Source organism: Oryctolagus cuniculus, chromosome 15 (assembly GCF_051225735.1).
Source record: "Oryctolagus cuniculus isolate XC-2025 breed Fujian yellow rabbit chromosome 15, ASM5122573v1, whole genome shotgun sequence".
NCBI lineage: Eukaryota > Metazoa > Chordata > Mammalia > Lagomorpha > Leporidae > Oryctolagus > Oryctolagus cuniculus.
The window spans coordinates 64,818,213-64,845,574 of NC_142881.1; the positions used below are offsets into that span (position 1 = coordinate 64,818,213).

The window sequence follows — 27,362 nt, forward strand, 5'->3', positions numbered from 1 at the left end:
AGCCAGGCGCTCTGATATGCGATGTGGACATCCCAAGCAATGGCTTAGATGCTGTGCCAAACTTTGGCCCCAGTATATGGAATTCTATTTTATATACTGTGTACTCTGTCTACCCTTGTAAGAATATAAGTCCCATGAGGGTAGGAAACAGCTTTATTTTCTGCTGTATCACCTGTACCTAAAACAGTACCTGGCACATGTAGTTGTGTTCAGTAAGTGTTTAATAACACTGAAGATCTGACTGCTTCCTAAAGCATATAAAAGGAACTCACCCTTTCTCTTCTTCCCTTCATTGCTATTTTCTACTAGAGGTCTTCTGAAACTTCATAGAAAATGCATGCCATGGAAAAAACTCCATGGTTTCAAAGATTTCTTTTTTTAAAGATTTATTTTATTTATTTGAAAGACAGAATTACAGAATGAGGCAGAAACAGAGAGAGAGGTCTTCCATCTGCTGGTTCACTCCCCAGATGGCTGCAATGTCTGGACCTGCGCCGATCTGAAGCCAGGAGCCTGGAGCTTGTTCCGGGTCTCCCACATGGGTACAGGGGCCCAAGGACTTGGGCCATCCTCCACTGCTATCCCAGGCCATAGCAGAGAGCTGAATCAGAAGAGGAGCAGCCGGGACACAAACCGGCACCCATATGGGATGCCAGTGCTTCAGGCCAGGGCTTTAACCCACTGCACCACAGCGCCGGCCGCAAGATTTTTTTTGTTTTTAAGGTTTTATTTTAGGGGCCAGTGCTGTGGCGTAGCAGGTAAAGCCTCTATCTGCAGTGCCAGCATCACTTACGTGTGCCAATTTGAGACCTGGCCGCTCTACTTCTGATCCAGCTCTCTACTAATGGCCTGGGAAAGCAGCAGAAGATGGCCCACATGCTTGGGTCCCTGCATCTACGTGGGAGAACTGAAAGAGGCTCCTGGCTCCTGGCTTTGGATTGGCCAGCTCTGGCCATTTTGGCCATTTGAGGAGTGAACCAGCAGATGGAAGACCTCTCTGTAAAGATTTATTTAATTGAAATGCAGAGTGAGAGAGAGAGAGAGAGAGAGGGAGAGAGAGATCTTATCCCATGGATACTTCAAGTAGTGGCTTTACCCACTGTGCCACAGCACCAGCCCTTTGAAGTTTTTTTGTACCAGAATAAACTGATCTTTTAATTCTATGAACTTTTTTTTAAAGTGACACTTTATATTTTACATTTGAAAAGTAGAGAGAGGAAGAGAGAGAGGGAAGTCTCCCATTTGCTATTTCATTCCCCAAATGCTTGCAACAGCTGGGGCTGCGCTAGGCTAAAGCCAGGACCTTGGAACTCAGTCCAGGTCTGCCGTGTGGGTGACAGAGACCCAAATACTTGAGCCATCACTTGCTGTCTCAGGGCACCCATTAGAGAAAGCTGGAATTGGTAGCAGAACTGGGATTTGACTCAGGCACTCAGATGTGGGGTGTCTTAAGCAGCATCCTAACTGCTATGTCACATGCTTCTATGAACCTTTTTTTTTTTTTTTTTTTTTTTTTTTGACAGGCAGAGTGGACAGTGAGAGAGAGAGACAGAGAGAAAGGTCTTCCTTTGCCGTTGGTTCACCCTCCAATGGCCGCCGCTGCAGCCGGCGCACCGCGCTGATCCGATGGCAGGAGCCAGGATCCAGGTGCTTTTCCTGGTCTCCCATGGGGTGCAGGGCCCAAGCACCTGGGCCATCCTCCACTGCACTCCCTGGCCACAGCAGAGAGCTGGCCTGGAAGAGGGGCAACCGGGACAGAATCCAGCGCCCCGACCGGGACTAGAACCCGGTGTGCCGGCGCCGCAAGGTGGAGGATTAGCCTATTGAGCCACGGCGCCGGCTCTGAACCTATTTTTTTTTTTAAATATATTTATTTGTGACAGAGGGAGAGGGAGGGAGAGAGAGAGAGAGAAAGAAATTGGTAGATAGGTATGTCTTATATCCTCTAGCTTACTCTCCAAATAGCAGCAACAGCCAAGGCTGGCCCAGGCCAAAGCCAGGAACTCCATCCTGGTTTCCCATATGGGTGATAGGGACTCAAACACTTGGGCCCTCTTATGCTGCCTTTGCAGGAGCATTAGTGGATCAGAAACAGAGCAACTGGGACTCGAACTGGCGCTGTGATATGAGATTGCAGTATTGCAAGTGGCAGCTTAACCCACTTTGCCAGTGATACTGGACCCATCCCTGAACTTTTTGACATACTCCCAAATATGAAAGGAATCTCAGCATGTTTTAAATGTGAGTATCCTATGCCCTTTACACCAGTGACTTTGTGGCTGAATTTCATCTTTCACTTCATGATATCATGGCCCACTGCTCTTTGAATGGTTGGTTTCAGTTGGGAAATATAGTGAACAATACATCTGGAAATACTCTGTCATGTTTTGATCTGAGAAACCCTAGAGAACCAGCTGCTGATTTGAAAGGCTTTTCTTATGATACAGACAGTCTATTGTCTACAAAAGCACTAAGTGTTGCACAGTGGGGTATCTGTGTTGCTTTTCCCAAGTTATTAACTTGAGAGAAAAAAAAACTTGTATTCATTGACTTCTGTATGACTTTTTTCCTCTGAGAATAGTTTATTGTGTTATTTTCTTTAGCTTATTTACTGTACATTTATGATTTTTCTTAATAACTTTTAAATATAATTCAAAAGTTTTAAAATGATTCAACAGTAGGATTGAGGTACTTTATATTCTAGGTTTAACAGTTTCACAGATTTCTGCATTAAAATGTGGCTTATAATTTAACACTCCTAGGTATCTTTTTATTGATAAAATGGTTGGCTTTCAGCATTCACTATTGTATTAAAGTTTTCTTCTTGTGTGTGGATATGTAGCCTATCATCCAATATTGGAGTCCCTGAATTTGCTTCTCATCTCTGGCCTGATTCTGTCTTCCTGCTAGTGTAGACCCTAGAAGGCAGTGGTGATAATTCAAATAATTGGGTTGCTACCACCCATGTGGGAGACCTGGATTGAGTTCTCAATGGCATAGTCCTGGCAGGTGTAGACATTTGGGGAATGAATGAGTCAACAGGCTCTCTCTCTCTCTCTCTCTCTTTTTTTTTTCTTTTCTTCTTCTTCTTATTTATTTTAAAGTCAGAGTTACACAGAGAGAGAAAGAGAAGCAGAGGGAGAGAGAGAGAGGTCTTCAATCCACTGGTTCACTCCCCAATTGGCTGCAATGGCCAGAGCTGTGCCAATCTGAAGTCAGGAACCAGGAGTTTCTTCTGGGTCTCTCACACAGGTACAGAGGCTCAAGGACTTGGCCCATCTTCTGCTGCTTTCCCAGGCCATAGCAGAGAGCTGGATTGGAAGTGGAGCAGCTAGGACTTGAACCTGCGCCCACATGGGATGCCGGCACTGTACCTGCTATGCCACATTGCTGGCCCCCAGTCTCTCTTTGTTTTCCTCTCTTTCTGCCTTTAAAATTAAATAAGTAAATTTTTAAAAAAGATTTATTTATTTTACTTGAAAGAGTTACACAGAGAGAGAAGGAGAGGCAGAGAGAAAGAGGGAGAGGTCTTCCATCTGCTGGTTCACTCCCCAATTGGCCGCGACGGCCGGAGCTGTGCTGATCCAAAGCCAGGAGCAAGGAGCTTCTTCGTGTGCTTCAGGCCAGGGCTTTAACCCACTAAGCCACAGCACCGGCCCCCATTACACATAATTTATTACTGAGGTTTCTAGATTCGAAGGAAATTTCTCTATTTTTTAAAAAATTGTTAAAATAACTACCATAATATGCTTCCACAACATTCTTGGGTATCAATATGGAGTACAAACATAATGTTGTATTACCCCTTCTCCAACATAACTAATTTTTCAAAAATGTTCCTTTAGTTTTTTTTCATAGTTGAAAAGCAGAGCAACAGAGAGAAACAGTGAGCAAGAGAGAGAAAGAGGGAGATAATTTCCAAGTAGGTTCACTCCCTAATCAGTCCCCAAATGCCTATAACAGCCAGGACTGGACCAGGCTGAAGCCAGGAGCTAGGAACTCCATCGGGGACCCCCATGTGTGTGGCAGTTGTCCAAGTACTTGAACTATCATTCACTCCTTCCCAAGATGCCTTAGTGTGAAGCTGGATAGGAAGCAGAGTAGCCAAGACTCAAGCAGGCCCTCCAATATAGGATACAGGAGTCCCAGACAAGAGCTTAACCTGCTATGCCACATGTCCACTCCCAGAATAACAAATATAAACGCACCATTGGGCACAGTTGAGAAAAAAAAAAAGAGAAATTCATCACTGAGAATACATATGTGCAACTGCCAAATCTCTAAAGGGTGTCATGAAATTCATGAATCAAGTTTTGCAAACAAAAATGTCTATACAGAAAAAAATGGAAGCTACTGAAACTGGGGAAAATATTTGAAGCAATTATGATTCCAACACTAGAAACAAAGTAGAGAGATATGCAACTTCACTAGTAATCAAAAAATTGAAAACTAAAACAACATATTTCCCTAATTATAGAGCAACATAAAAAGAAATATTATATAATGCTGAATGCAACAGGGAACAGACAATTTTATACCCTGTGGGTAGCAATGTAAACTGGCATATTCTGTTTGGAAAACCATTTGCTAGTACATGTTAGGAGACATAAAAAAATGTCATACTTAGGAGTATATGAGAATATACCCTATAAGCAATCATATAAAAAACAGCAAAAAATATTCAAAAAGTATTCTGTATAATGTTATTAATAACAGCTAAAACACTTTTTAAATAATTTACCCACCAAAGAGGAAAATTTAAGTAAATTAAGATATAAGGGGCCAGCGCTACAGCGTAAAACCACCCCTGCAGTGCTGGGATCCCATATGGGTGCCAGTTCAAGTCCCAGCTACTCCACTTCCGATCTAGCTCTCTGCTATGGCCTGGGAAAGCAGTAGAAGATGGCCCAAGAGCACCCACGTGGGAAATCAGGAAGAAGCTCCTGGCTCCTGGCTTTGGGTTGGCTCAGCTCCTTCCATTGCAGCCATATGGGGAGTGAACCAGTGGATGGAAGACCTCTCTCTCTCTCTCTCTCTGTCTCTCTCTCTCTCTCTGCCTCTCTGTAGGTCTGCCTTTAATAAATAAATAAATCTTTAAAAAAATTACAAGAAAGATCTATATATTTACACTGAATATTATTGGGCCATTGAAAAAATGGTTGTAAAGAAACAGCACATTGGGAAAATGCTCATGACTTTATATTTCATTTCAAAGAAAGGCTATAAATAAAAATAATGATTACAGTAAACAAAAAATCCATGTGTATAAAGCAAAAACACTAAAAAGCAAAACAATATGCTAATGATAATTATATAAACATTTGAGAAATTTTCTAAAGTTGCATCTGCATTTGCTACTTTTTAAATTTTTTGAAAGATGACTATATGATTTTTATCATATAAAAAGTAATATTTAGGGGCTGGCATTCCAGCACAGGAGGGTAACTACTGCCTGAAATGCCAGCATTCTATACCGGAGTACCCGTTTGTGTCTGACCTGCTCTGCTTCTGATCCAGCTCCCTGTTAACGCATGTGGGAAGGTAACAGGATATGTTCCAAGTAATCAAGTCCCTGACACCCATGTGGCTTTGTGACACTCTGACTTTGGTTTTGGCCTGGCCCAGCCACTGTTGTTGTGGCCATTTGTAGAGTGAACCAGCACATGGAAGATTTCTCTGTGTAAGTGTCTCTCCTTCTTCTTGTCATTCTGCCAAAAAAATAAATGTTTAAAAAATAAAGTATTCCTCTGAACTATAAAGGTGCAATTATTTCCTACCTAATAATTTAAATAATTATCTGTCATGTTTCATAAATCTCCCAAATAATAATGGTCAACATTTTTTAAATTATCAAAATACTAAATAACACTAACTAGATTATGCATGTGTACATGTACGGATTATGTCACAAATAGAACACACACTCACTTTCTTCCAAAGAATTCTTTTGAAAAACTAGGATTTTCTGTCACCAGATCATGCATTATAACACACTTTCAAAGAACAAATCTTTTTTTTAAATTTTTATTTTGGGGCCGGCATTTGTGGCGTAGTGGGTAAAGCCACCACCAGCAGTGCCGGCATCCCATATGGGCGCTGGTTCTCTTCTTGGCTGCTCCTTCCCATCCAGCTCTCTGCTATGACCTGGGAAAGCAGTAGAATATGCCCCAAGTCCTTGGGCCCCTGCACCTATGTGGGAGACCCAGAAGAAGCTCCTGGCTCCTGGCTTCAATTGGCACAGCTACAGCCGTTGTGGCCATCTGAGGAGTGAGCCATCTGATGGAAGACCTCTCTCTCTGTCTCTACCTCTCTCTGTAACTCTTTCAAATAAATAAAATAAATCTTTTTTAAAAATTGTGTAATGGTATTTTTTTGTATATTCATAAGCAATGGTTTTTAAAAGTCTAAGAATTTATATTTGAGTTGTGAATCTTTTCTTCTTCTAGGTTGGAAAAGAGACTGTTCAAACCACTGAGGATCAGATTTTGAAGAGAGATATGCCACCAGCATTTATTAAGTGAGTAATTAAAATATTCTCTAGCTAAGCAGAATAATTTTCTTTTTATGAAGAAAAGTAACTAGTTCTAGGAATAATTTCTTTTAATATAAAGCTCACATTGAATCTGGGAAACATCACACTTAGTGAAATAAGCCAGTCCCAAAGGGACAAATACAATATGTTCTCTCTAATTTTTGACAACAGAGCACCTAAAAGGAAACCTGTAGAAGTGAAATTGACACTATGAGAAGCAATGACTTGAATAGCCCTTGTCTTGACTGTTGAGAAACAATTTATCATCTTATTTTATTTTTTATTATTTTCTTTTTCTACTTAATACCATTGGTCGAGCTCTTTACTTAACGTAGAATTATTCATAGGTGTATAAATCCAATTGAAAATAGATCCGAGTAGAAAATAAGAGTGAGGATAAGAGAGGGAAGAGCTGTATAGTTCGTCACACATTCCCACAGACTTGCCTCTGAGGGTAAAGCTAAAACTTGCCATGGGACTCCAAATCTCATTAAGCTGGGTGGTACTAATGCCATCTGAAAAGCTAAAGTGATCATATTAAGTGTGTAATTGATCATATAGATAGGTTTAAATGTCAAAGGGATCACGTAAATAAGACCAAGTGTCTGGTAATAACAAGATAGAATTAAAAAGGAGAGACTGTTCCAACACGGAAGCAGTCCACACAGCAGACTCATAGAATGACAAGCACCCTAAACAGCACCCTGACCTCAGAATCAGCCCTTAAAGCATTTGGATCTGGCTGAAAAGCCCGTGAGAGCATTTTAGGCATGGAAAGTCAAGACACTGGAAAAAATGATCTACATGAAGGATCTCTATGAGGCCCCAGTGGAAAGAAGGGGCCATCAAAGGATGTACTTTTCTCTGAAGGGAGGAGAGAACTTCCACTTTGCTTAAGGCCCTGTCTAAATACTGAGGGAGTTTGTGGAGTCAAAAGGCTTCCATAACCTTGGCAGCTCATGTTAAGAGCCTTGGGTGTTCACTGACATCATAAATAAGAGTGCCAATTGTTAAATCAACAGCAGGAGTCAGTGTGCACTTACCATGTAGGACCTCTGTCCTTAATGTATTGTACTATGAGAATTAACTATAAAACTTGTTTTCAACCAATGCTTCATACTTTGTGTGTCTGTGTGGGTGCAAATTGTGGAAATCTTCACTTAGTATAGTGTTGGTCATCTGTATATAAAGTTAGTTAATTAAAAATGAATCTTAATGAAGAATGGGATGGGAGAGGGAATAGGAGGTGGGACGGGACTGGGGAAAGCAGGTATGGGGGGAAGAACCACTATATTCCTAAAGCTGTACCTATGAAATTTGTATTAATTAAATAAAAGCCTTCCTAAAAATATATATAAAGCTCACATCTATAATTGAAATACCAACTTTTTGACTTTGAGGATTTTCCTACTATTGATGTTAGTCACTGAAGGTAGGTATTTTTGACATTGATTTTTAGTAAAACCCTGATTTATGATTGCATTCCAAAATGGGAACATTCTGACAATAGCATGAGTGAATTTGAATTATATACTAAATGCCTTTGCTTGGCAATAAGGGAATAACAGTAAATATGAACTTTAATAAATCTGTTACACATTATAGTAACATTTTAAATTTAAGCTATATTTACCTATGTCTCAGTACTCCTACAAATACTTTGCAGATATTTTGTTCCATCTTGTGTAAAACAAATAGAGATACTGATTAATTAAAACTTCTTAAGTTCTTTTCATTTCTCTTTTGTTTGAGAGGCAGACAGACAGAAGACACCCTCATCCATTGGTTCCTTCCCCAAATGCCCAAAACAACCAGGGCTGGTTCAGGCTGAAGCCATTCTGGAGCCGGAAGCCAGGAACTTCATCCAAGCCTTCCACATAGGTGGTGACTCCCAGCTACTGGTGCAATCACCTGCTGCCTCCCAGAATTTGCATTAGTAGGAAGCTGGAACCAGGAGTGGAGAAGGGACTTTAATCCAGGCACTCTGATAAGTGCTGTGGTTGTCCCAGCTGGATCTTAATTGCTATACCAAATGCCTGCCTTTCAGACTTTTTTTTTTTTTTTTTTTTTTTTAATTTGAGGGGTAAACAGAGGTGATATGAGAGAGAGAGACAGAAACAGAAAGAGCGAGCTTTCATCTGTTGATTCACTTCTCAAATGCCTGCCACTGCTGGGGCTGGGCCCGGTCTAAGTCAGGGGCTAGCAACCTAGTCCAGGTCTCCCACATGGGCAGGAACCCAACTACTGGAGTCAGGATCTGCTGCTTCTCAAGACCTGTGTTACCAGAAAGCTGGAATTGGGAGAGGAGCCAGGACTCAAACCCAGTCACCCCCTATGAGATGTGGGTAGCCCACCTGGCATCTTAGCCACCATGCCAAATGCCTGGCCCCGCCTTTATGTTCTTATGTTGTGTTTGATTGGTGGTTTTGTTCTAAATGGCAATCGAACCCTAAGTGAAGGTAAAAGCTGATGTACAGGATCAAAAAAAGTAGAGAAATCAGTAAGATTAAGAAAACACTATTAAAGGGCCAGGTATTTGGTGTAGAAAGTTAGATATTGCCTTGGAATGCCCACATCCCATATAGGAGTACCTGGGTTCCAGTCCCAGCTCCATTCCTAATAACAGCTTCCTACTAATGTGCACCCTCACAGGCAGCAGGTAGCTCAAGAAGATGAATCTCTGTCACTCAAATGGGAGACCTGGATTGAGTGCTTAACTCCTGGCTTTGGTCTGGCCCAGCCCTGGCTTTTGTGGGCATTTGGGGAGTCAATAAGTGGGCGATAGATCACTGTATGTCTACTCTTTGTCTCTCGGCCTTTCAAATAAATAAAATTAAATACATAAAAAAGTAAAAAAAATTTTTTTTAAAGAAAAAAAAAAGGGCCAGTGCCGTGGCTCACTTGGTTAATCTGCGCGGTGTGGCATCCCATATGGGCGCTGGGTTCTAGTCCTGGTTGCTCCTCTTCCAGTCCAGCTCTCTGCTGTGGCCTGGGAGGGCAGTGGAGGATGGCCCAAGTGCTTGGGCCCCTGCACCCGCATGGGAGACCAGGAAGAAGCACCTGGCTCCTGGCTTCGGATTGGTGTAGCTCCAGCAGTGGCGGCCATTTGGGGGGTGAACCAACGGAAGGAAGACCTCTCTCTGTCTCTCCTCTCACTGTCTAATTCTGTCAAATAAATAAATAAAAAAAAATTTAAAAAGAAAAAAAGACTATTTAAAAAAGGGAAAGAGGGTCCCCCAAAGGATTCAAATAGGTACTTCAGAAAAGAGGAAAGCCAATAAACATGAAAATGTACTCTATCTTATTAGTCAACAGGGAAGTACAAATTATTCCATTGTCAATCCCTAAACTGAGAAATCTGATAATATCAGTGGTTGAAATGGACATGGAGTAACTAGAATGCTCTTATCTTACTGTTGGGAATGTAAATTGATACAGCTGTTTTGAAAAAAAGAGTTTGGCATTAGTAAAGAAGATTGGTAACTCACTCCCAGGAACATTCTCTAGAGGTGCTCAGCCACTTACACACTAGGATCCATATACAAAAACCTTTGTATTGGCATTTTTCATGATGATTTCACTGTTCTGTCTATAGTAGAATGGATAGAAGCAATCATAATGTCGTCGTAAACTGGAATATTAAGCAGTAATAAAAAGGAATATGAATTTTTCACTTAAAAATGATGACTTCTATTTTACATTAATTTTACCTTAGTTTTTAAGAAGAGACTAATGAATCTCAAAAATAATTGAAGAATGAGCAAAAGATAGAGAGGGGCCGGTGTTGTGGTGCAATGTGTTAAGCTATCAGTTATAACAATCACAACCCATTTTGTAGTGCTGGTTTAAGTCCTGGCATCTCTGCTCCCAATCCATCTCCCTGCTATCGTGCCCAAGAAGGCAGCAGAAGATGGCTCAAATACTTGGGCCTCTGCAACCCATGTGGGAGACCAAATGGAATTCTTATCCTCTGCTTTGACTTGGCACAGAGGTGGCTGATGAAATCATTTGGGGGATGAACTAGAACATGAAAAATCTCTTTTTCACTCTGTCTCTCTTACTTCCTCTCTCTCTGCAATTCTGACTCTCAAATAATAAAATTAAAAAAAAATTAATTAGGACCGTCGTCGCGGCTCAATAGGCTAATTCTCCGCCTCGCGGCGCTGGCACACCAGGTTCTAGTCCCAGTCAGGGCACCGGATTCTGTCCCGATTCCTCCTCTTCCAGTCCAGCTCTCTGCTGTGGCCCAGGAGTGCAGTGGAGGATGGCTCAAGTCCTTGGGCCCTGCACCCCATGGGAGACCAGGAGAAGCACCTGGCTCCAAGCTTTGGATCAGCGCGGTATGCCAGCTGCAGTGGCCATTGTTGGGTGAGCCAACGGCAAAGGAAGACCTTTCTCTCTGTCTCTCTCTCTCTCTCTCTCACTGTCCACTGTGCCTGTCAAAAATAAAAATAATAAGGCCGGTGCCGTGGCTCACTAGGCTAGTCCTCCGCCTTGCGGCACCAGCACACTGGGTTCTAGTCCTGGTCGGGGCGCCAGATTCTGTCCCGGTTGCCCCTCTTCAAGGCCAGCTCTCTGCTGTGGCCAGGGAGTGCAGTGGAGGATGGCCCAAGTGCTTGGGCCCTGCACCCAATGGGAGACCAGGATAAGTACCTGGCTCCTGCCTTTGGATAGGCGCGGTGCGCCGGCCGCAGCACGCCGGCTGCAGCAGCCATTGGAGGGTGAACCAACGGCAAAGGAAGACCTTTCTCTCTGTCTCTCTCTCTCACTGTCCACTCTGCCTGTCAATAATAATAATAATAATAAAATTAATTAATTAAAAATAGTCCATTTATGTAAATTTCAGAAGCATGCATGATAATCTGTTTTAAGGATGCCTATATATGTGGTAACAAGAAAAAGATGGATAAGGGAATCATTATCACCAAAGTCAAGGACTTTATACTTAAGGAGAGCCAGGCATTGACTTCTAAAGTGGTAATAATAATATTCTATTTCTTGATGCAAGTATTGAGTTTCATGGTGGTTGTTTTATAATTGTTCATTGTATTATACATGTTTTTGTGAAGTTTTCTATATGTATGTTATACATCACGATTTTAAGTCAAGCTAAAAGTGTTCATTTATTTTTATCCTCCTTATGTTCTATTATTTTCTAAACAGATGCAAAAATTTTGTTCATATTGATGTCTTCTTATTTCTGACTTACTTGAATGAGAACTTCTGCAGAAACTATGTGTCTGTTATTTCTGTAAAATTTCTTCATGCATCAGGAAGTAAGGTCACGGAAGCATCTGGTTTTTTGTAAGATCTGTTTTGTGGGAGGATCTTTTTTGTCTTTCTTTCACTAGATCTGGTCACTTCCCAGGTTTCTTTCTCTCTCTCTCTCTCTCTCTACTTTATTTATATGCCATTTCACCAGTGTGATAATATTAAGAGGAATCCTCTATTATTAAATATATGTGTTATAATTAAACTTGTATTTACCTTACATTGAAAATACAACTCTATCTTCTACCAGATTACTCCTTGCTCCCTGGAAGATACAGAGCATGTTGAGACATTGAGCCAAATATTTCACTATCAGGCAGGGAGTTAGACTAGATGACCCTACAAAAAGTTACTTTCAAGCTTCACGTGAATATAATTTAATTGGTAAATGGATTTTTTCAGGAAATTTGTTTTGGCTCATTCCCAGAGATGAACCCTTGAAGTAAGATACATGTTCTCACAAGCTTCCTTGTAGACTTAGAAAAAGTAAAGAGAAATATGCCCTAATTGTGATACAGTTTTCAAAATAGTAGGAAACTTTAAAACAAAACTTTATTCCCTCATTCTGGTAATTGGTGATTTAGAGGAAAGAAATAAGCATTTATCCTGCCTTTCCTATACAAGCTTTCTTTCTTTTTTAAAGATTTATTTACTTGGGGGCTGGTGCTGTGGCAAAGCGGGTAAAGCTGCTGCCTGCAGTGCTGGCATCCCATATGGGCACCGGTTCAGGACCTGGCTGTTCCACTTCCAATCCAGCTCAAAACTATGGCCTGGGAAAGCAGTGGAGGATAGCACAAGTCCTTGCACAAGTCCTGGCCCCTGCACCTGCATCGGGGAACTGGAGGAGGCTCCTGGCTCCTGGCTTCAGATCAGTGCAGCTCTGGCCATTGCGGTCAATTGGGGAGTGTGCCAGCTGATGGAAGACCTCTCTCTCTCTCTGCCTCTCCATCTCTCTGTGTAACTCTGACTTTCAAATAAATAATAAAACTTAAAAAAAGATTTATTTGAAAGAGTTACAAATATATATATATATATATATATATATATATATATATATATATATGGGGAGAGAGAGAGAGAGAGTCTTCATCCTCTGGTTTGGTCTCCAGATCACTGCAACAGCCAAGGCTGGGCCAAGCTGAAGCCAGAACCCAGGAGTTTCTACCAGGTCTCCTATGTAGGTGGCACGGTCCCAAGTACTTGGACCATCATCCACCTAGCTCCCAGGCATGTAAGCAGGGAGTTGGATGGAAGTGGACCAGCTGGGACTTGCAATGGTGTCCTTTTGGGATTCTGGTGTCTCACATGGTAGCTTTACCCACTATGTCACAATGGTAGCCCCACAAGCTTTATTTCACAGTAGCATAATAGCTCTTTATTGAACCAAAATGAGTCCATCTGCCTACATATATAAGAAGGTCAAACAAAATACTGGGGCTGGTGTTGTGGAGCAACAGATTAAGCCTCTGCTTTCAGTGCTGGCCTCCCATGTTGGAGTACCAGTTCAAGTCCAGTCTGCTTCTGATCCAGTTCCCTGCTAATGCACCTGGGAAAGCAGTGGAAAATGGCCCAAGTGCTTGGGCTCTTGCCATTCACATGGGAGACCATGATGGAGTTCTGGGCTCCTGACTTGTGCTGGGTCTTAGTCCACCCGAACAAGGATGGACTGGGTCCGAAGAAAGGTAAGTGCGCCACTCGCCTGTTCCCCAGCCTCCCAATCCCGGAGACAGACACAGCGGGGAGTCAAGTCAAGCAAGCAAGAACTCCATTTATTGCACATGTAGCAAAGCCTTTTAAAGCACAAGACCGCAGGATTACTGGGACATGGCTTAAGGACCAACCAATTACTTAAAAGGTCATTTTATGGGGTGACTTTTTACAGGACCAGCCATATGTCTGTACACTCATCATCAGTTGTCACCTCCCCTGATGCTGCACGGCCAATTAGCTTTGGTGGTAAACGACTTTGGGCACCGCCCACCTTACTTCCTTTGGGCGCCATCTTTGAATTGCCACGTGTGCCTAATTTCCTTTCAGCCACCATCTTTGAATTGCCTCCTGTGCCTAATTTCCCCACAACTTGGGCCTGGTATGGCCCTAGCTGTTGTGGCCATTTGGGAAGTGAATCAGCAGACAGAAGATCTCTCTCACTGTCTCTCCTTCTCGGTCTGTCTGCTTTTCAAATAAAATTATAAAAAAAGGTTAAGATATTCAAGTTATGGTCTTTGGTGACAGAAAGTATATTACAAGGTGACCATGTTAGGAGTCCAGAGCAATGCAAAAATCTGACTGCCCGGTTGGGTCTGGGGAAAGTTTTTATGGCTTAGATAGCAGACAGCCAGTATGGAGAAACGCTTGTGAGGCAAGTTCTTCTGATTGGAGAGGCTTGGAATCAGGCCAGCATCATGCTAGCCTAATAAAGCAGAAAGTGGAAAAAATACATGGTTAGATCCATTGTTAAAGCACAAGATAGGGTAATTTGCAGGAAAAGAATGGGGAAACATAACAAGTTTTTGAATTTGGAGGGGCAGGAGGAAACCTGATAAAGGGGTAGTCTGACATCAGCCCTAGTTGATGAGGGGAATTCTAACCAATAAATTTGAAAAGAATTACAGAATTAGAAAATCATTATTGTGTAGTTTTTAAAATAAAGTATTTAGAAATTTTTTAAAGATTTATTTATGTGAAAGAGTTACAGAGAGAAAGAAGGAGAGAGGGAGAGAATTTCATCCTCTGGTTCACTCCCCAAATGGCTGCAATGGCTGCAGCTGGGCTGATCGGTAGCCAAGGGACCTCTTCCGGGTTTCCCACATGGGTGCAGGGACCCAAGTGCTTGGCCATCTTCTGCTGCCTTCCCAGGCGTATTGGCAGGGAGCTGGATCAGAGGTGGAACAGCCAGAACTCAAACTGGTGAGTATGGAATGCCCCTGCTTTGGGGCTGCACCTTAACCCTCTGTGCCACAGCGCTGGCCCCTAGAAATGTTTAAAATTGATTTTCATTTTATTTGAAAAGAAGAGAGACAGATATCTCCCATCTGCTGGTTCACTCCCCACATGTGCACAAAAGTCAACACAGCTGAAGCCAGGAGCTGAGAACTCCATCTGTCTCCCTCTTGGGTGGTAGGGATCCAAGTACTTGAGCAATTTTCTGTTGCCCTCCAGGATACCCAATTACAGGAAGCTGGAACTGGAGAGTGGAGCTGGAACTTGAACCCTGATATTTGGATATGGGATCTGGGTGCCAAATGGGATCTGTGCCAAATGCCCCTCCTCCTGCATTGCTTTTATTGAAGCAATTGGTTTACATAAGGATAATCAATGGGTGAGACCATGCAGAGTTTTAAACCTTTATTGTACCATAGGGGAAAAAACTTTGGTCTCCATGGAAATCAGGAAAAAACATTAAGTTGTAACCAAGTGAAAAATTTGCTGCACTGTTGTTAAAAATCTATATAACTTAATAGGTACACTCAGAAATGTTAATTGAGAATAACCTATAGTACAAACAACAATGTGGGTAGGGTTGGCAAACAAATTTTGGGGCAAATAAATATTGTGCAATTATAGACGTGATGGTCCTTTGTGCATTTCTTTAGAATGCAAATGAAGTAGAAAATAGTCGATGCTATGACTTTGAGGAGGAGGGGTCAGAGAGGGAAACAGATGGAAGCAATTAATGACATCCTTGGAATTGTTGAGTAGGACATTCTTTTAGGCTGTTTGGTTGATGTTTTGATGTTTCCAGGGCATGAGTGATCTAAGCTTGAGCTTCCTTTGTAGTCAACTTTTGTAAGTATTTCTAAATAGTGACTGCTTAGGCACCATTAAAGAATAAAATAAGTTTAAAAATTTATTGTTAGATCAGTTTCTACTCCTAGAGAGTTAGGGTATCAGGGCTAGTGATAGCAAAAGATTCTTGGCCTGTAGGTAGATTTATACTTAAGCTGTCTGGTGTATAAATATTTTTCAGGGAAGGATATAATATTTTCAGTATTGAGGGGTTCAAAATAAAATCATTGGACTTTTTGTGTGCCTGGAAGTTAAGGGCATATTGGAAAATGGTTTTAATATTATTTAAAAATTATGTATGGGTAGAGCATCCCTAATCCAAAAATCTGAAATCTGAGAAAGCAATGAAATCTGAAACTTGTGGTCCCAAGCATTTTGGATAAGAGATACTCAACTTGTATGTGAATTGTAATTGCCTTTTTGTTTTGTTAAATTATTTATGTGTTTATTTATTGAGGGGGAAAGAGTGAGTGTGTGTCAGCACTCTCAACTGCCGGTTCACTTTCCAAATGCTTGATAGGGACTGAACCAGGAACTTGCAATGCAATCCAGGTCTCCTACATGGGTGGCAGGAACCCAAGTACTTGTGCCCTCACCACTGCCTCCCAGGGTTTGCACTGGTGTGAAGCTGAAGTCAGGAGCAAGAGCTGGGAATCAAAACCAGGCACTTCAATGTTAGATGTGGCGGCACAACAGTAGGCTGAACACCTGTTCCCAGTGACTTGTAATTGTTGATGAGGGCCTTTTCATTACTCAAGTAATTTCTTATTGTAAAATTTGAATCATTTTAATATAGAACAAGATTTACATAGCCATGGGAAGGCTTTCTCTGAGGTACAGCTAAGTTACCTGATCCTTAACTTCACTGGCAGATAGAATTCCTAATTTACTTCTTTTGTTCAAGATTGTAACAATAGCCTTATTCTTGCTCAAGAGATACAGAATTTCCTGATGATTGTCACAGAAGTCATCATAGAAACCGTGCCCTGATTGTTACAAACTTCAGGAATTCAGTGGCCATGCTGTTCTGTTCAGATATTATTTAGACTCACCCCTTATAGGGGTCATTTGAGTCATTTGTTAGAGCTGTCAGCAGTGAAGCCAGCCACTATATTCTATATTTGTATTTTGTATCATCATCATCAGTCATGAAACATCATCATCATCGATAGCTGTTGCCATAATTATTATTTATATATATAATTGATTAATGAGCTAGACTTGCTTATGAGTTAACTAAGTATTTATTGATTGTCCTGTGTCTAGCATGCTAAGTGCATATTAATATACTTGTTATTTCTGCTCACTGTTTTTTCTCTCACTGAAGTAGAATATATTCACTTTCTTTTAAGTATGCATTCTATAGTAGGAGAAAAATTACTAGAATTACAGCCATTATGGCTAGATACTGCAAAATCCCAGGTACCCATATGGAAATATTTTGTTTTTCTGTGTATCATGGAGAAACAAAGGTAGAAAGTGGTGCTGCAGAGAAAACAGTTTTGTTTTTGTTTTTGTTTTTACTAGTTGTCACATCATTTCTTTTTATTTCCTTATTTCATTTTATTTGAAAGGCAGAGAGGCGGATCTTCCAACTACTAGTTTTCTCCTCAAATGCCCACAAAAGCTGGGTCTGGGCCAGATTCAAGCCAGAAACCTGGAACTTGATTCAGATCTCCCACGTTATAGGTGGAGGGACCTAAGTACTTGAACCATTACCTGTTGGCTTCCCAGGGTTTGCATTAGCAGAAAGATGCATCTGAAGTAGAGGCAGAACTCAAACCTACGTGCTCTGATAATGGGGTGCGAGCATCATAAATGGTATCTTTAAATGCTGTGCCAACCATCTCCCCTCATCCCCCCCAAAAATATATATACTTATTTTAATAAGTTTCAAAGTAAAGAGCTGTAAGAAGGTGGATTTTATAACTGAAATTCAAAAAAAGGGCTATCATTGTAGATAGGAATAGTAGGAAGAGACTTCATGTAGGAAGTGGGACTTGGGAGGACAGATACAGGGGATAGGAAAACACTCTGGGTCCAGTGAGTGGCATGAGTAAGTCTTGGGGGCCTGTGAGGAGAGGAGTGGTCATGGTGGGGTTGCCAGGGACTAAGCTTAGATACAGAGGTCAGTGCACGTGGTGAAGGTCCTTGAAAGCCAGGCAGAGGAATCTGGACAACAGATGAGTTTTGCCAATATTGTGCAGCAGGATGACAACATAAAAGTGGTTTCTCAGGAAGATTCATAGCCAGCTACAGAATGAATCATAGGTGGTAGTGCTGTAATGGTGAATCAGCTGTACGTCAAAGCAGCCGGATTCATTTTCCGTCACTCTGAGTTTGCTTCATGTTGATTTCCTTAAAGTTGAGAAATGTCTACAGCAAATATTTTATTTGCTTTGGGAAGATGGCCTTTGTAATATACTGTGGAATTTTCATTCTTATTTCTGCAATGGAGCATAAAGGAAAAAGAAAGGCAGTTCTTGGTCCTTGTACAAGGATTTTCAGTATCTGAAAATATCCAGAGTTGCCGCTTGTGAGGTGGTCTTGTGGTGTGAACTCCTTGGAAAGGGCCTGGTTGCACATGGTCTGTTGGCAGGCAAATGACAGCTCCATTTCAGACTGCAAAGTGCTGTCACTTTCGGCCTTAGTGCTGTTCTGAAGGGTGTGCTTGAAATCATGAAAACATGGATAGATTCACCAGCCTGAACTGTGTTGGGAACATTGTAATGTCTAGGTCTACTGAATAAAAAAATTTTCATAGAATACTGTGGGGAAGGACACACTTATTATATCATTGCAATTAATCATATTTCCTAGGGAATTACCTTGTTTTAATTTTTTTAAAGATTTACTTATTTATTTGAAAGGCAGAGTTAAAAAGAGAGTGAGAGAGGAAGAGGCAGAGACAGAGGGAGAGAGATCTTCCATCCTCTAGTTCACTCCCCAAATGGCCACAACAGCTAGAGCTGCGCTGATCCCAAGCCAGAAGCCAGGAGCTTCTGACAGGTCTCCCATGTGGGTGTAGGGGCCCAAGCACTTGGGCCATCTTCTGCTGGTTTTTCAGGTGCATTAGCAGGGAGCAGGATTGGAAGTGGAGCAGCTGGGACTCAAACTGGCACCCATAAGGGATGCCAGCGCCATAGGCGGAGACTTTACCCACTATGCCACAGCACCAACCCCACCTTGTTTTAATTCTTAATTGTATTTGCTCAACACAATTATAGTATACAGTTGTATGATTCTTACCATAATTTATATTTATGTACAAAGAATAAATTTGAAGTTTTAATTCATACTTATACTTAATTAAAATCTCTTTTGACCTAAAGTAACAATGTCATATTTTTAGATCACCAGCTCCTAGATTTAGCTTTTTCTTTACTTCTGCTCAAAATAATTTATGATGAAATTTGTATTTTTAAACACACTTATGGATTAAAAGTGTCCAGATGTCTTTTTTGTTGTTGTTGTTATTTAACCCTATCACTCAGTGCCCTTTGCTTGTCTGGGGCATGAGTTTAACTTGTTTTTGTGTGTGTGTGTGTGTGTGTGTGTGTCTGATCATTTCCATTGCTATTTTTTTTTTTTTTTTGACAGGCAGAGTGGACAGTGAGAGAGAGAGACAGAGAGAAAGGTCTTCCTTTTTGCCGTTGGTTCACCCTCCAATGGCCGCCGCGGCCGGCGCGCTGCAGCCGGCGCACCGCGCTGATCCGATGGCAGGAGCCAGGAGCCAGATGCTTTTCCTGGTCTCCCATGGGGTGCAGGGCCCAAGCACCTGGGCCATCCTCCACTGCACTCCCTGGCCACAGCAGAGGACTGGCCTGGAAGAGGGGCAACCGGGACAGAATCCGGAGCCCCGACCGGGACTAGAACCTGGTGTGCCGGCGCCGCTAGGCGGAGGATTAGCCTAGTGAGCCGCGGCGCCGGCCTCCATTGCTATTTTAAGAGAAGGTTTTTGTCTCTTAATGTGTATGTCCAGGTTTTTGTGAGATAATCATTCACATCTGCCATCTGCCTTGCTGCATTTTTGACCTAGAGCAAGTAATCAAACTTTAAATAGTTTACCTCTGAACTTGGCCCATCGAGTATGGTTGGCTGCTGCTGTTTTTCACAGACATTCTCAAACAAATTGATTTGTGATTTGTTTTTAGTCTTCTCAGTAGTGAACTCTGAGTCATTTTGGTTACTTTGCCCAAGAGTTCTAAACAGCTTGATGCAAGAATTGAGTCTTTGGTTTACTTTGTATAGCCTTAAGTGATTGAGAAATAAACAAGGGGTGGCAAAGCAGTTTAAGCTGCCTCTTTGGATACACATATCCCATACTGGAGTGTCGGTTGAGCCCTGGCACGTTTGCTTCAGATCTAGCTTCCTGCTAACACACTTGGGGGCAGCAGGTGGTGGCCTTAGTACTTGGGTTCCTGACATTTGCATGGGAAAGTATGGAGTTCCTGGATTCTGGCTTTGGCCTGACCCAGCCTGGGCTGCTGTGGACATTCAGGTAGTGAATCAGCAGATGGAACATCTTTCTCTCTCTTCTTCCCTATCACTCTTCTTTCCTTTCTTCCTTTCTTTCTTTTATTTTGACAGGCAGAGTTAGAGACAGAGAGAAGGTCTTCCTTTTTCCGTTGGTTCACCCACCAAGTGGCTGCTACAGCCAGCGTGCTGCGCTGATCCGAAGCCAGGAGCCAGGTGCTTCTCCTGGTCTCCCATGTGGGTGCAGGGCCCAAGGACCTTGGCCATCCTCCACTGCCTTCCTGGGCCACAGCAGAGAGCTGGACTGGAAGAGGAGCAACCAGGACTAGTACCCGGTGCCCCAACCGGGACTAGAACCCGGGGTGCTGGCGCTCAGGCGGAGGATTAGCCTAGTGAGACGCGGCACCGGCCTCACTCTTCCTTTCAAATAGACAGATCTTTTTTGGGGAAAAGAAGTAAAAATTCAAACACGTAGCACTTAAGTTTCCTTGTCTATAGAGTTACCAAAATCATTTGATTAAATAACCTCAAGGGGCAAAGGGAAGTCCACATTTATTGAATACTTATTATTAGGCAGGTTACTAACATGTTTTTATTTTCCCATGTGATTCTGAGAACACAGTTTCAAGGTATTTGATATGCTTTAATTCACTCAAGTTTGCTCAGCTAGTTCAGTGCAGGACAGATGTCTTGGTGGTCTCATGACTTCAAAGTCCATGTTCTTTCTACAGTCAATCCTTCTAGAAAGTCGTCCTTCACCCTCGAGATAATACTTTGTGCCACACTCTCAGAGGATAACAATTTACACATAATGAAGAGTAAAGATGTAATTTACAATGTAGGGCATTGTCTTACAACTCTTAAATTGTAAAGCAGTTAAAGCTATGATGTTTTAAAGTTAAAAGGAATCATGATTGCTTAATGAACTTCTATTTCATTCTTTTATATATGAATTAAAGTTACTGGCTGCCCAGCTCCACCTGAAAAACAAACAAAAACAGTAAAAGCAATTAGATGCAGATAGTCCCTTGGTTATTACTCGACTTTTCCTATGTAAGTTTAATCCCAAATTAAGAAGTTTCATGCTTAAAATTTTTTTTCTGCAACCTTTAAAATCTTTGCTGTTCTCTTTTTAGTAGAACTTTAATACTTTATTAAAATGACTCCTTTTTAAAATTCCTTCTCTGGGCCGGCTACTTTGAGTTATGCTATTTAATTCGCTTCTTTTTGCAGATGAGGATGTGGAGACTCAGAGAAGCTCAGTGACTTGTTGAAAGTCACATAGGTTTGGCCGGCGCCACGGCTCACTTGGCTAATCCTCTGCATGTGGCGCCGGCACCCCGGGTTCTAGTCCTGGTTGGGGCGCCGGATTCTGTCCCGGTTGCTCCTCTTCCAGTCCAGCTCTCTGCTGTGGCCCGGGAGTGCAGTGGAGGATGGCCCAAGTGCTTGGGCCCTGCACCCGCATGGGAGACCAGGAGGAAGCACTTGGCTCCTGGCTTTGGATCAGCGCAGTGCGTGGCCACAGCAGCCACTTGGCGGGGTGAGCCAACAGAAAAAGGAAGACTTTTCTCCCTATTTCTCTCTCTTTCACTGTCTAACTCTGCCTGTCAAAAAAAAAAAAAAAAAAAAAAAAAGGAAGAAAGAAAGACACATAGGTGGGATTCTAACCTGGAACTATCTGATTCCAAGGCTGTGTTTTTTCAGTGTGAGGAAATACATTTATATCCTTCTTTACAATAAACTCCTCTTAAAATCCAGTAGATGATGTGAGGTTTAAATGAGTGAAATAATATATGTGAAAGGACCTTAATTTAAAAGGGACATGTGGTGATTATTAGTGTTCTTCCCTAGCTAGTCAGTCTTTTCTTCCCCTCAATTCTTTTCTTCAAATAAACTCAGTTATTATTATTATTTTTAAGAGTCTAGGCCGGCGCCGTGGCTCACTAGGCTAATCCTCCGCCTTGTGACGCTGGCACACCGGTTCTAGTCCCGGTCGGGACGCCGGATTCTGTCCCGGTTGCCCCTCTTCCAGGCCAGCTCTCTGCTGTGGCCAGGGAGTGCAGTGGAGGATGGCCCAAGTCCTTGGGCCCTGCACCCCATGGGAGACCAGGAGAAGTACCTGGCTCCTGCCATCGGATCAGCGCGGTGCGCCGGCTGCAGCGCGCTGGCTGTGGCGGCCATTGGAGGGTGAACCAACGGCAAAAGGAAGACCTTTCTCCTTGTCTCTCTCTCTCACTGTTCACTCTGCCTGTCAAAAAAAAAAAAAAAAAAAAAAAAAAAAAAGAGTCTTATTTATTTGAAAGACACAGAGTTACAGAGGGATCTTCTATCTGCAGGTTTGCTTCCCAAATCACCACAGTGGCTGGGGCTGGTCCAGGCTGAAGCCAGGAGTCTGGAACTCCATCTGAGTCTCCCATGTGAGTGGCAGGGGCTCAAGGACTCAGGCCATTTTCTGTTTTCCCAGGCACCTTAGCCAGTACCTGGATAGGAAGTGGAGCAGCTGTGACTTGAACCCATGCTCATATGGGATGCTGGCATTACAAGCAGAGGCTTCACCTGCTACACCACAACACCAGCAGGTTTTCTACTATATTGCTCTTTCTGTATTTATTGAGATTATCACACATTTCATCCTTTACTCTGTTAAAATAATGTATGGTCTACAAGGCTGGCGCTGAGGCTCACTAGGCTAATCCTCCGCCTTGCGGCGCCGGCACACCAGGTTCTAGTCCCGGTTGGGGCGCCGGATTCTGTCCCGGTTGCCCCTCTTCCAGGCCAGATCTCTGCTGTGGCCAGGGAGTACAGTGGAGGCTGGCCCAAGTGCTTGGGCCCTGCACCCCATGGGAGACCAAGAGAAGCACCTGGCTCCTGCCATCGGATCACCGTGGTGCGCTGGCCACAGCGCCCTACCGCGGCGTCCACTGGAGGGTGAACCAATGGCAAAAGGAAGACCTTTCTCTCTGTCTGTCTCTCTCTCACTGTCCCCTCTGCCTGTCAAAAAAAAAAAAAAAAAAAAAGGTCTACATGATTATAGATTTTTTGATAATGAACTATGCTTGGATTTCTAGGATAAACTCTACATGATTGTGATTTAAAAATATACAGTGCTGAATTCTGCTTGCTAATATTTTATTATTTTTAAAAAGTACACTAAAATGTTTAGTCATTTTTATTTGTTTGAAAGGTAGAATGACAAAGAAGGAAGGAGAGAAGAGAGAGAAGACAGTAAGATCTTCTGTTAATTGTTTCACTCCAAATGGCCTCAACAGTCTGGACTGGACCATTTTGAAGCCAGAAGGCAGCAACTCCATGTGGGTCTCCCACATGGGTGACAAGGACCCAAATACTTGAGCCCTCATGTGCTGCCTCCCAGATACATGAGCAAGGAAGCTGGATCAGAAGGTGGAAGTGGCAGTTGATCCCAAGCACTCTGATGTGGGATGCGGGCATGCCAAGCATAATACCCGCCTTTACTTGCTAATATTTTAAAAGGATTTTGTTTCTTTCTTTATGAAAGACCTAGATACATAATTTTCATTTCTTTTGTTCTTGTCCAGTTTTGTTATCAAGGTTATTTTTGATTCATAACATAAGGTCTTTTCCCAGTCTTTGAAACTGCTTACATAAGATAAAGATTATCTTTTGAAAATTGCATCTAAAACCCTGGGTCTTGTATCTTTTGGAGGAAGAGACTAGATTACTCATTCAATTTTTTTCCTTTTTTTTTTTCCAAAGATTTTTTTTTTTATGTATTTGAAAGGCAGAGTTAGAGAGAGAGAGAGAGAGATCTTTCCAATTTTAGTATATGTGCTGCCAAAGTGAGCAGAGAGAGAGAGAGAGATCTTATATCCACTGAACACTCCTCAAATGGCTGCAATGATCAAGAATAGGCCAGGCTGAAGCCAAGAGCTAGGAACTTTCTCCAGATCTCCCACATGGATGCAGGGGCCCAAGCACTTGGGCCATCTTCCATTGACTTCCCAGATGCATCAGCAAGGAACTTGGTCAGAGGTGGAGCAGCAGGGACTTGCATCGGTGCCCATATGAGATACCGACATTGCAGGTGGAGGCTTAACCTATACCACAATGCCGGCACCACATCTGATTCTTTTCTAAGAAATTATTCATTTCATCTAAACTCCCAGATTTATTAGTATAAAATTTTTGATTATTATTATTTTTCATCCCTATTGTATTTCTAGTTATATCACCTTTTTTGTTAAGTATTATTCGTTTTTGCCTTTTGTCTTATTTTTTCCACAAGGATATATTTCATTAGATTTTCCTATCCTATCAATTATTTACTTTATTATTTGAATATCTTATTTTCAGTATTTCAACTTCATGTGCAATCTTTATTGTTCTTATTTAAATACATATAGGACTCACTTTTGCTCTGTGTCCTACTAAAAGTTAGGATATAGCTACATGTACTTTAGGAGTGCATTTTAAAGTTTTCAGGATTCTTTTTACTGTCTTTTTGTTATGGTATTTCTAATTTAATTGTGTTTTCCCAAAAAGAGATGGTTAGTATAATATCGATTCTTAGAAATTCATGTTTGATATTCTGTTTTGATTGGGTATGGGATTTTATTTGTATCAATTGGTTTGACATATAAATCTTATTTATCAGTGATTTTTATAACCTTACTATTTTGTCTGAACTATCAGTGTATGAATGAAGTATTTTAGAGCCTGTTCTGATGTACAGTGGTCAGTTTTCCTCCTGACTTTCAGTTTTAGCTTTATGTATTTCAAATTAATATTGCTGGTTGTAAGTTTGCGATCCTCCTGGGTTTTAAATTGTTAATGATTTATTGTTTATTGCCCTTTTTTAGAACATCTATGTGTTGATTGATGTTAGCTTCCTATTGGCTTATATTTCCAGACTTCTTTTTTTTTGTTTGTTGGTTGGTTTAAAGATTTTATTTATTTATTTGAGAGGCAGAGTTACAGGCAGAGAGAGGGAGGGAGGGAGAAGTAGTAGGGGGAGAGAGAAAGAGAGAAAGGTTTTCTATCTGCTGGTTCACTCCTCAAATGGCTGCAATAGCTGGAGCTGGGCTGAAACGAAGCCAGGAGCCAGGAGCCTCTTCCGAGTCTCCCAAGCAGTTGGGCTGTCTTCTACTGCTTTTCCAGGCCATAGCAAAGAGCTGGATGGGAAGAAGAGCAGCCGGGACATATGGGGTACTGGCATCTCAGGTGGAGGCTTAGCCCACCATTTCACGGTGCCAGCCTCTCCACACTTTTTTTTAATCCACATCTAGCTTTGGGCAGTTTTCTTAATACAAATACCCCCTTAATAGTATATGCCACTTTATTTTGTCTTTTGTTCCCCACATCTCTAATCCATTCTTTGCATTCTGCTGTAACTGTGATTGTCAACTTTTATCAACATAAGAATCTTGAAATAATAATGGTGAGACTTAATTATTAATGAACTAAGTTATGTATAAAACAAAAAGATATAGTGAATTAAGTAATATTTTAAAACATTTAGTTGTATTAATAACAACCACAGTGACATATGTGAAAAGTATCCATATCTGTAGAACTCACTTATTTTTGTGCTCAATCTATGTCTGCCATCACCCTGGCACAAGATGGAGAAAGGACTGTAGGTAGCAGAGTTCTCGACTGGACTTTGTTGACTCGGAATCACTCCTCGTGGCGCTGATGGCAGAGTTGGAAAGAGGGTGAAGGAAGGAGGGAGGAAGAGGGCTAGACATTCAGGCTTTAACGGACTCAAAGGTTGTGACTCATACTCTGCGCTGCTTACCAGGACTTCAGGAGCATACACTTAGGATCCTCATGTTTCTGGCATGCTGCTTCCCTTTCCCTTTCCTTATCTCTTGACTCCGGCAGAATCCTGTTTTGTTTGAAGGGGAAGGCAAAACTGACTGTATACCCTCCTAATCTCATCTAAACTGAAAGAATTTAGTGAGCCTTTGGGTATTGTGTGTGTGTGTCAGCCTTGTTATCTCAGTGTGCATGTTCTAACAAAGAAGAGTTTGGTTTTGCCCTAAAAGGGTTTTGATTTGCTTTTGGTATGACTCATTGTGGCTTTTTTTTCCTCCTAAATCCCCACCCCCACCAGCTTTGGAATATAAATGACAAGTGAAAATTGTGTATATTTAATGTGTATCATTGTGTTGTCAGTTTTAGTTTTGGTTGTACACATGCAGTGTCCTGTTCTGTCGTGTTTGACCTTGATAAGAATGAGAAGGCCACTTTGCATTGTGTTGTACTCTCAGAGAGCTGGGACAGGGAAAGGAATACTTGGTGGATGAGGTATGTAGTATCCTTGAGTCTAGAAGCACAGGGTAGGAACAGCATGTTTTAGTATTATCACACAGCGTGCACTGGATGAGTTGGTGCCGTGCACTTGCTACTTGAAGTAGATTAAAGCATGTCATTGTACTCTGTGTTCTCTACTCCCTTCTAAAAACTGTAACTGTGCTTGTGGCTGTCACTCAGGTTTCTGGATGACTAATGGCTGAGGATCCTTGACCTTTCTCAAAATGGCAACTCCAGGAGCAAATCATTTGAGCTATTACTGGCATAGCATAGACAGTCTTAAAGTAAAATCGGTGCCAATTGGGTAGTATATACAAGAAAATTTTATTTTGTGCATCTCCCTGTCTTATGATAAATTATTTATTTGCTGCATTTTTTATAATGTAGATGAGACAATATACCTTTTATCTACTCTTCATTCCCCAAATGCCCACAACTTCCAGGGCTGAGCTAGGCGGAGCCCAGAACTCAAACTGGTTCTCCCATATGGACTGGGGGGACCCAAGTACTTGAGCCATCACCTCCTGCCTCCCTAGGTTCCTGTTAGCAGGAGACTGGAATCAGAAGTGGAGCTGGTACTCAAATTCTGGCACTCAGATGTGGAATGCAGGCATCTCAAAAAGCGTCTTAACTAGCCGGTGCTGCAGCTCACTAGGCTAATCCTCCACCTAGTGGTGCCGGCATACCGGGTTCTACCCGGTCAGGGCGCCGGATTCTGTCCCGGTTGCCCCTCTTCCAGGCCTGCTCTCTGCTGTGGCCAGGGAGTGCAGTCAGTGGAGGATGGCCCAAGTGCTTGGGCCCCGCACCCCATGGGAGACCAGGAGAAGCACCTGGCTCCTGCCATCAGATCAGCGCGGTGCGCCGGCTACAGCGCGCCAGCCATGGCGGCCATTGGAGGGTGAACCAACGGCAAAGGAAGACCTTTCTCTCTGTCTCTCTCTGTCCACTCTGCCTGTCAAAAAAAAAAAAAAAAAAAAAAAAAAAAAAAAAGCATCTTAAC

The 27,362-nt window shown here is 42.1% G+C and overlaps 1 protein-coding gene across 4 annotated transcripts in view; it reads left to right on the plus strand.

Moving 5' to 3' along the window:
* Positions 1 to 27,362, plus strand: part of VCL (vinculin) — a 131,097-nt gene that overhangs the window by 40,794 nt on the left and 62,941 nt on the right. For all 4 annotated transcript variants that reach the window (XM_089313491.1, XM_089313492.1, XM_002718405.6 and 1 more), the window contains exon 2: positions 6,447 to 6,517. In XM_089313491.1, coding sequence (XP_089169617.1) covers positions 6,447 to 6,517 — 71 coding nt within the window. The remainder of the gene's footprint in view (positions 1 to 6,446; positions 6,518 to 27,362) is intronic.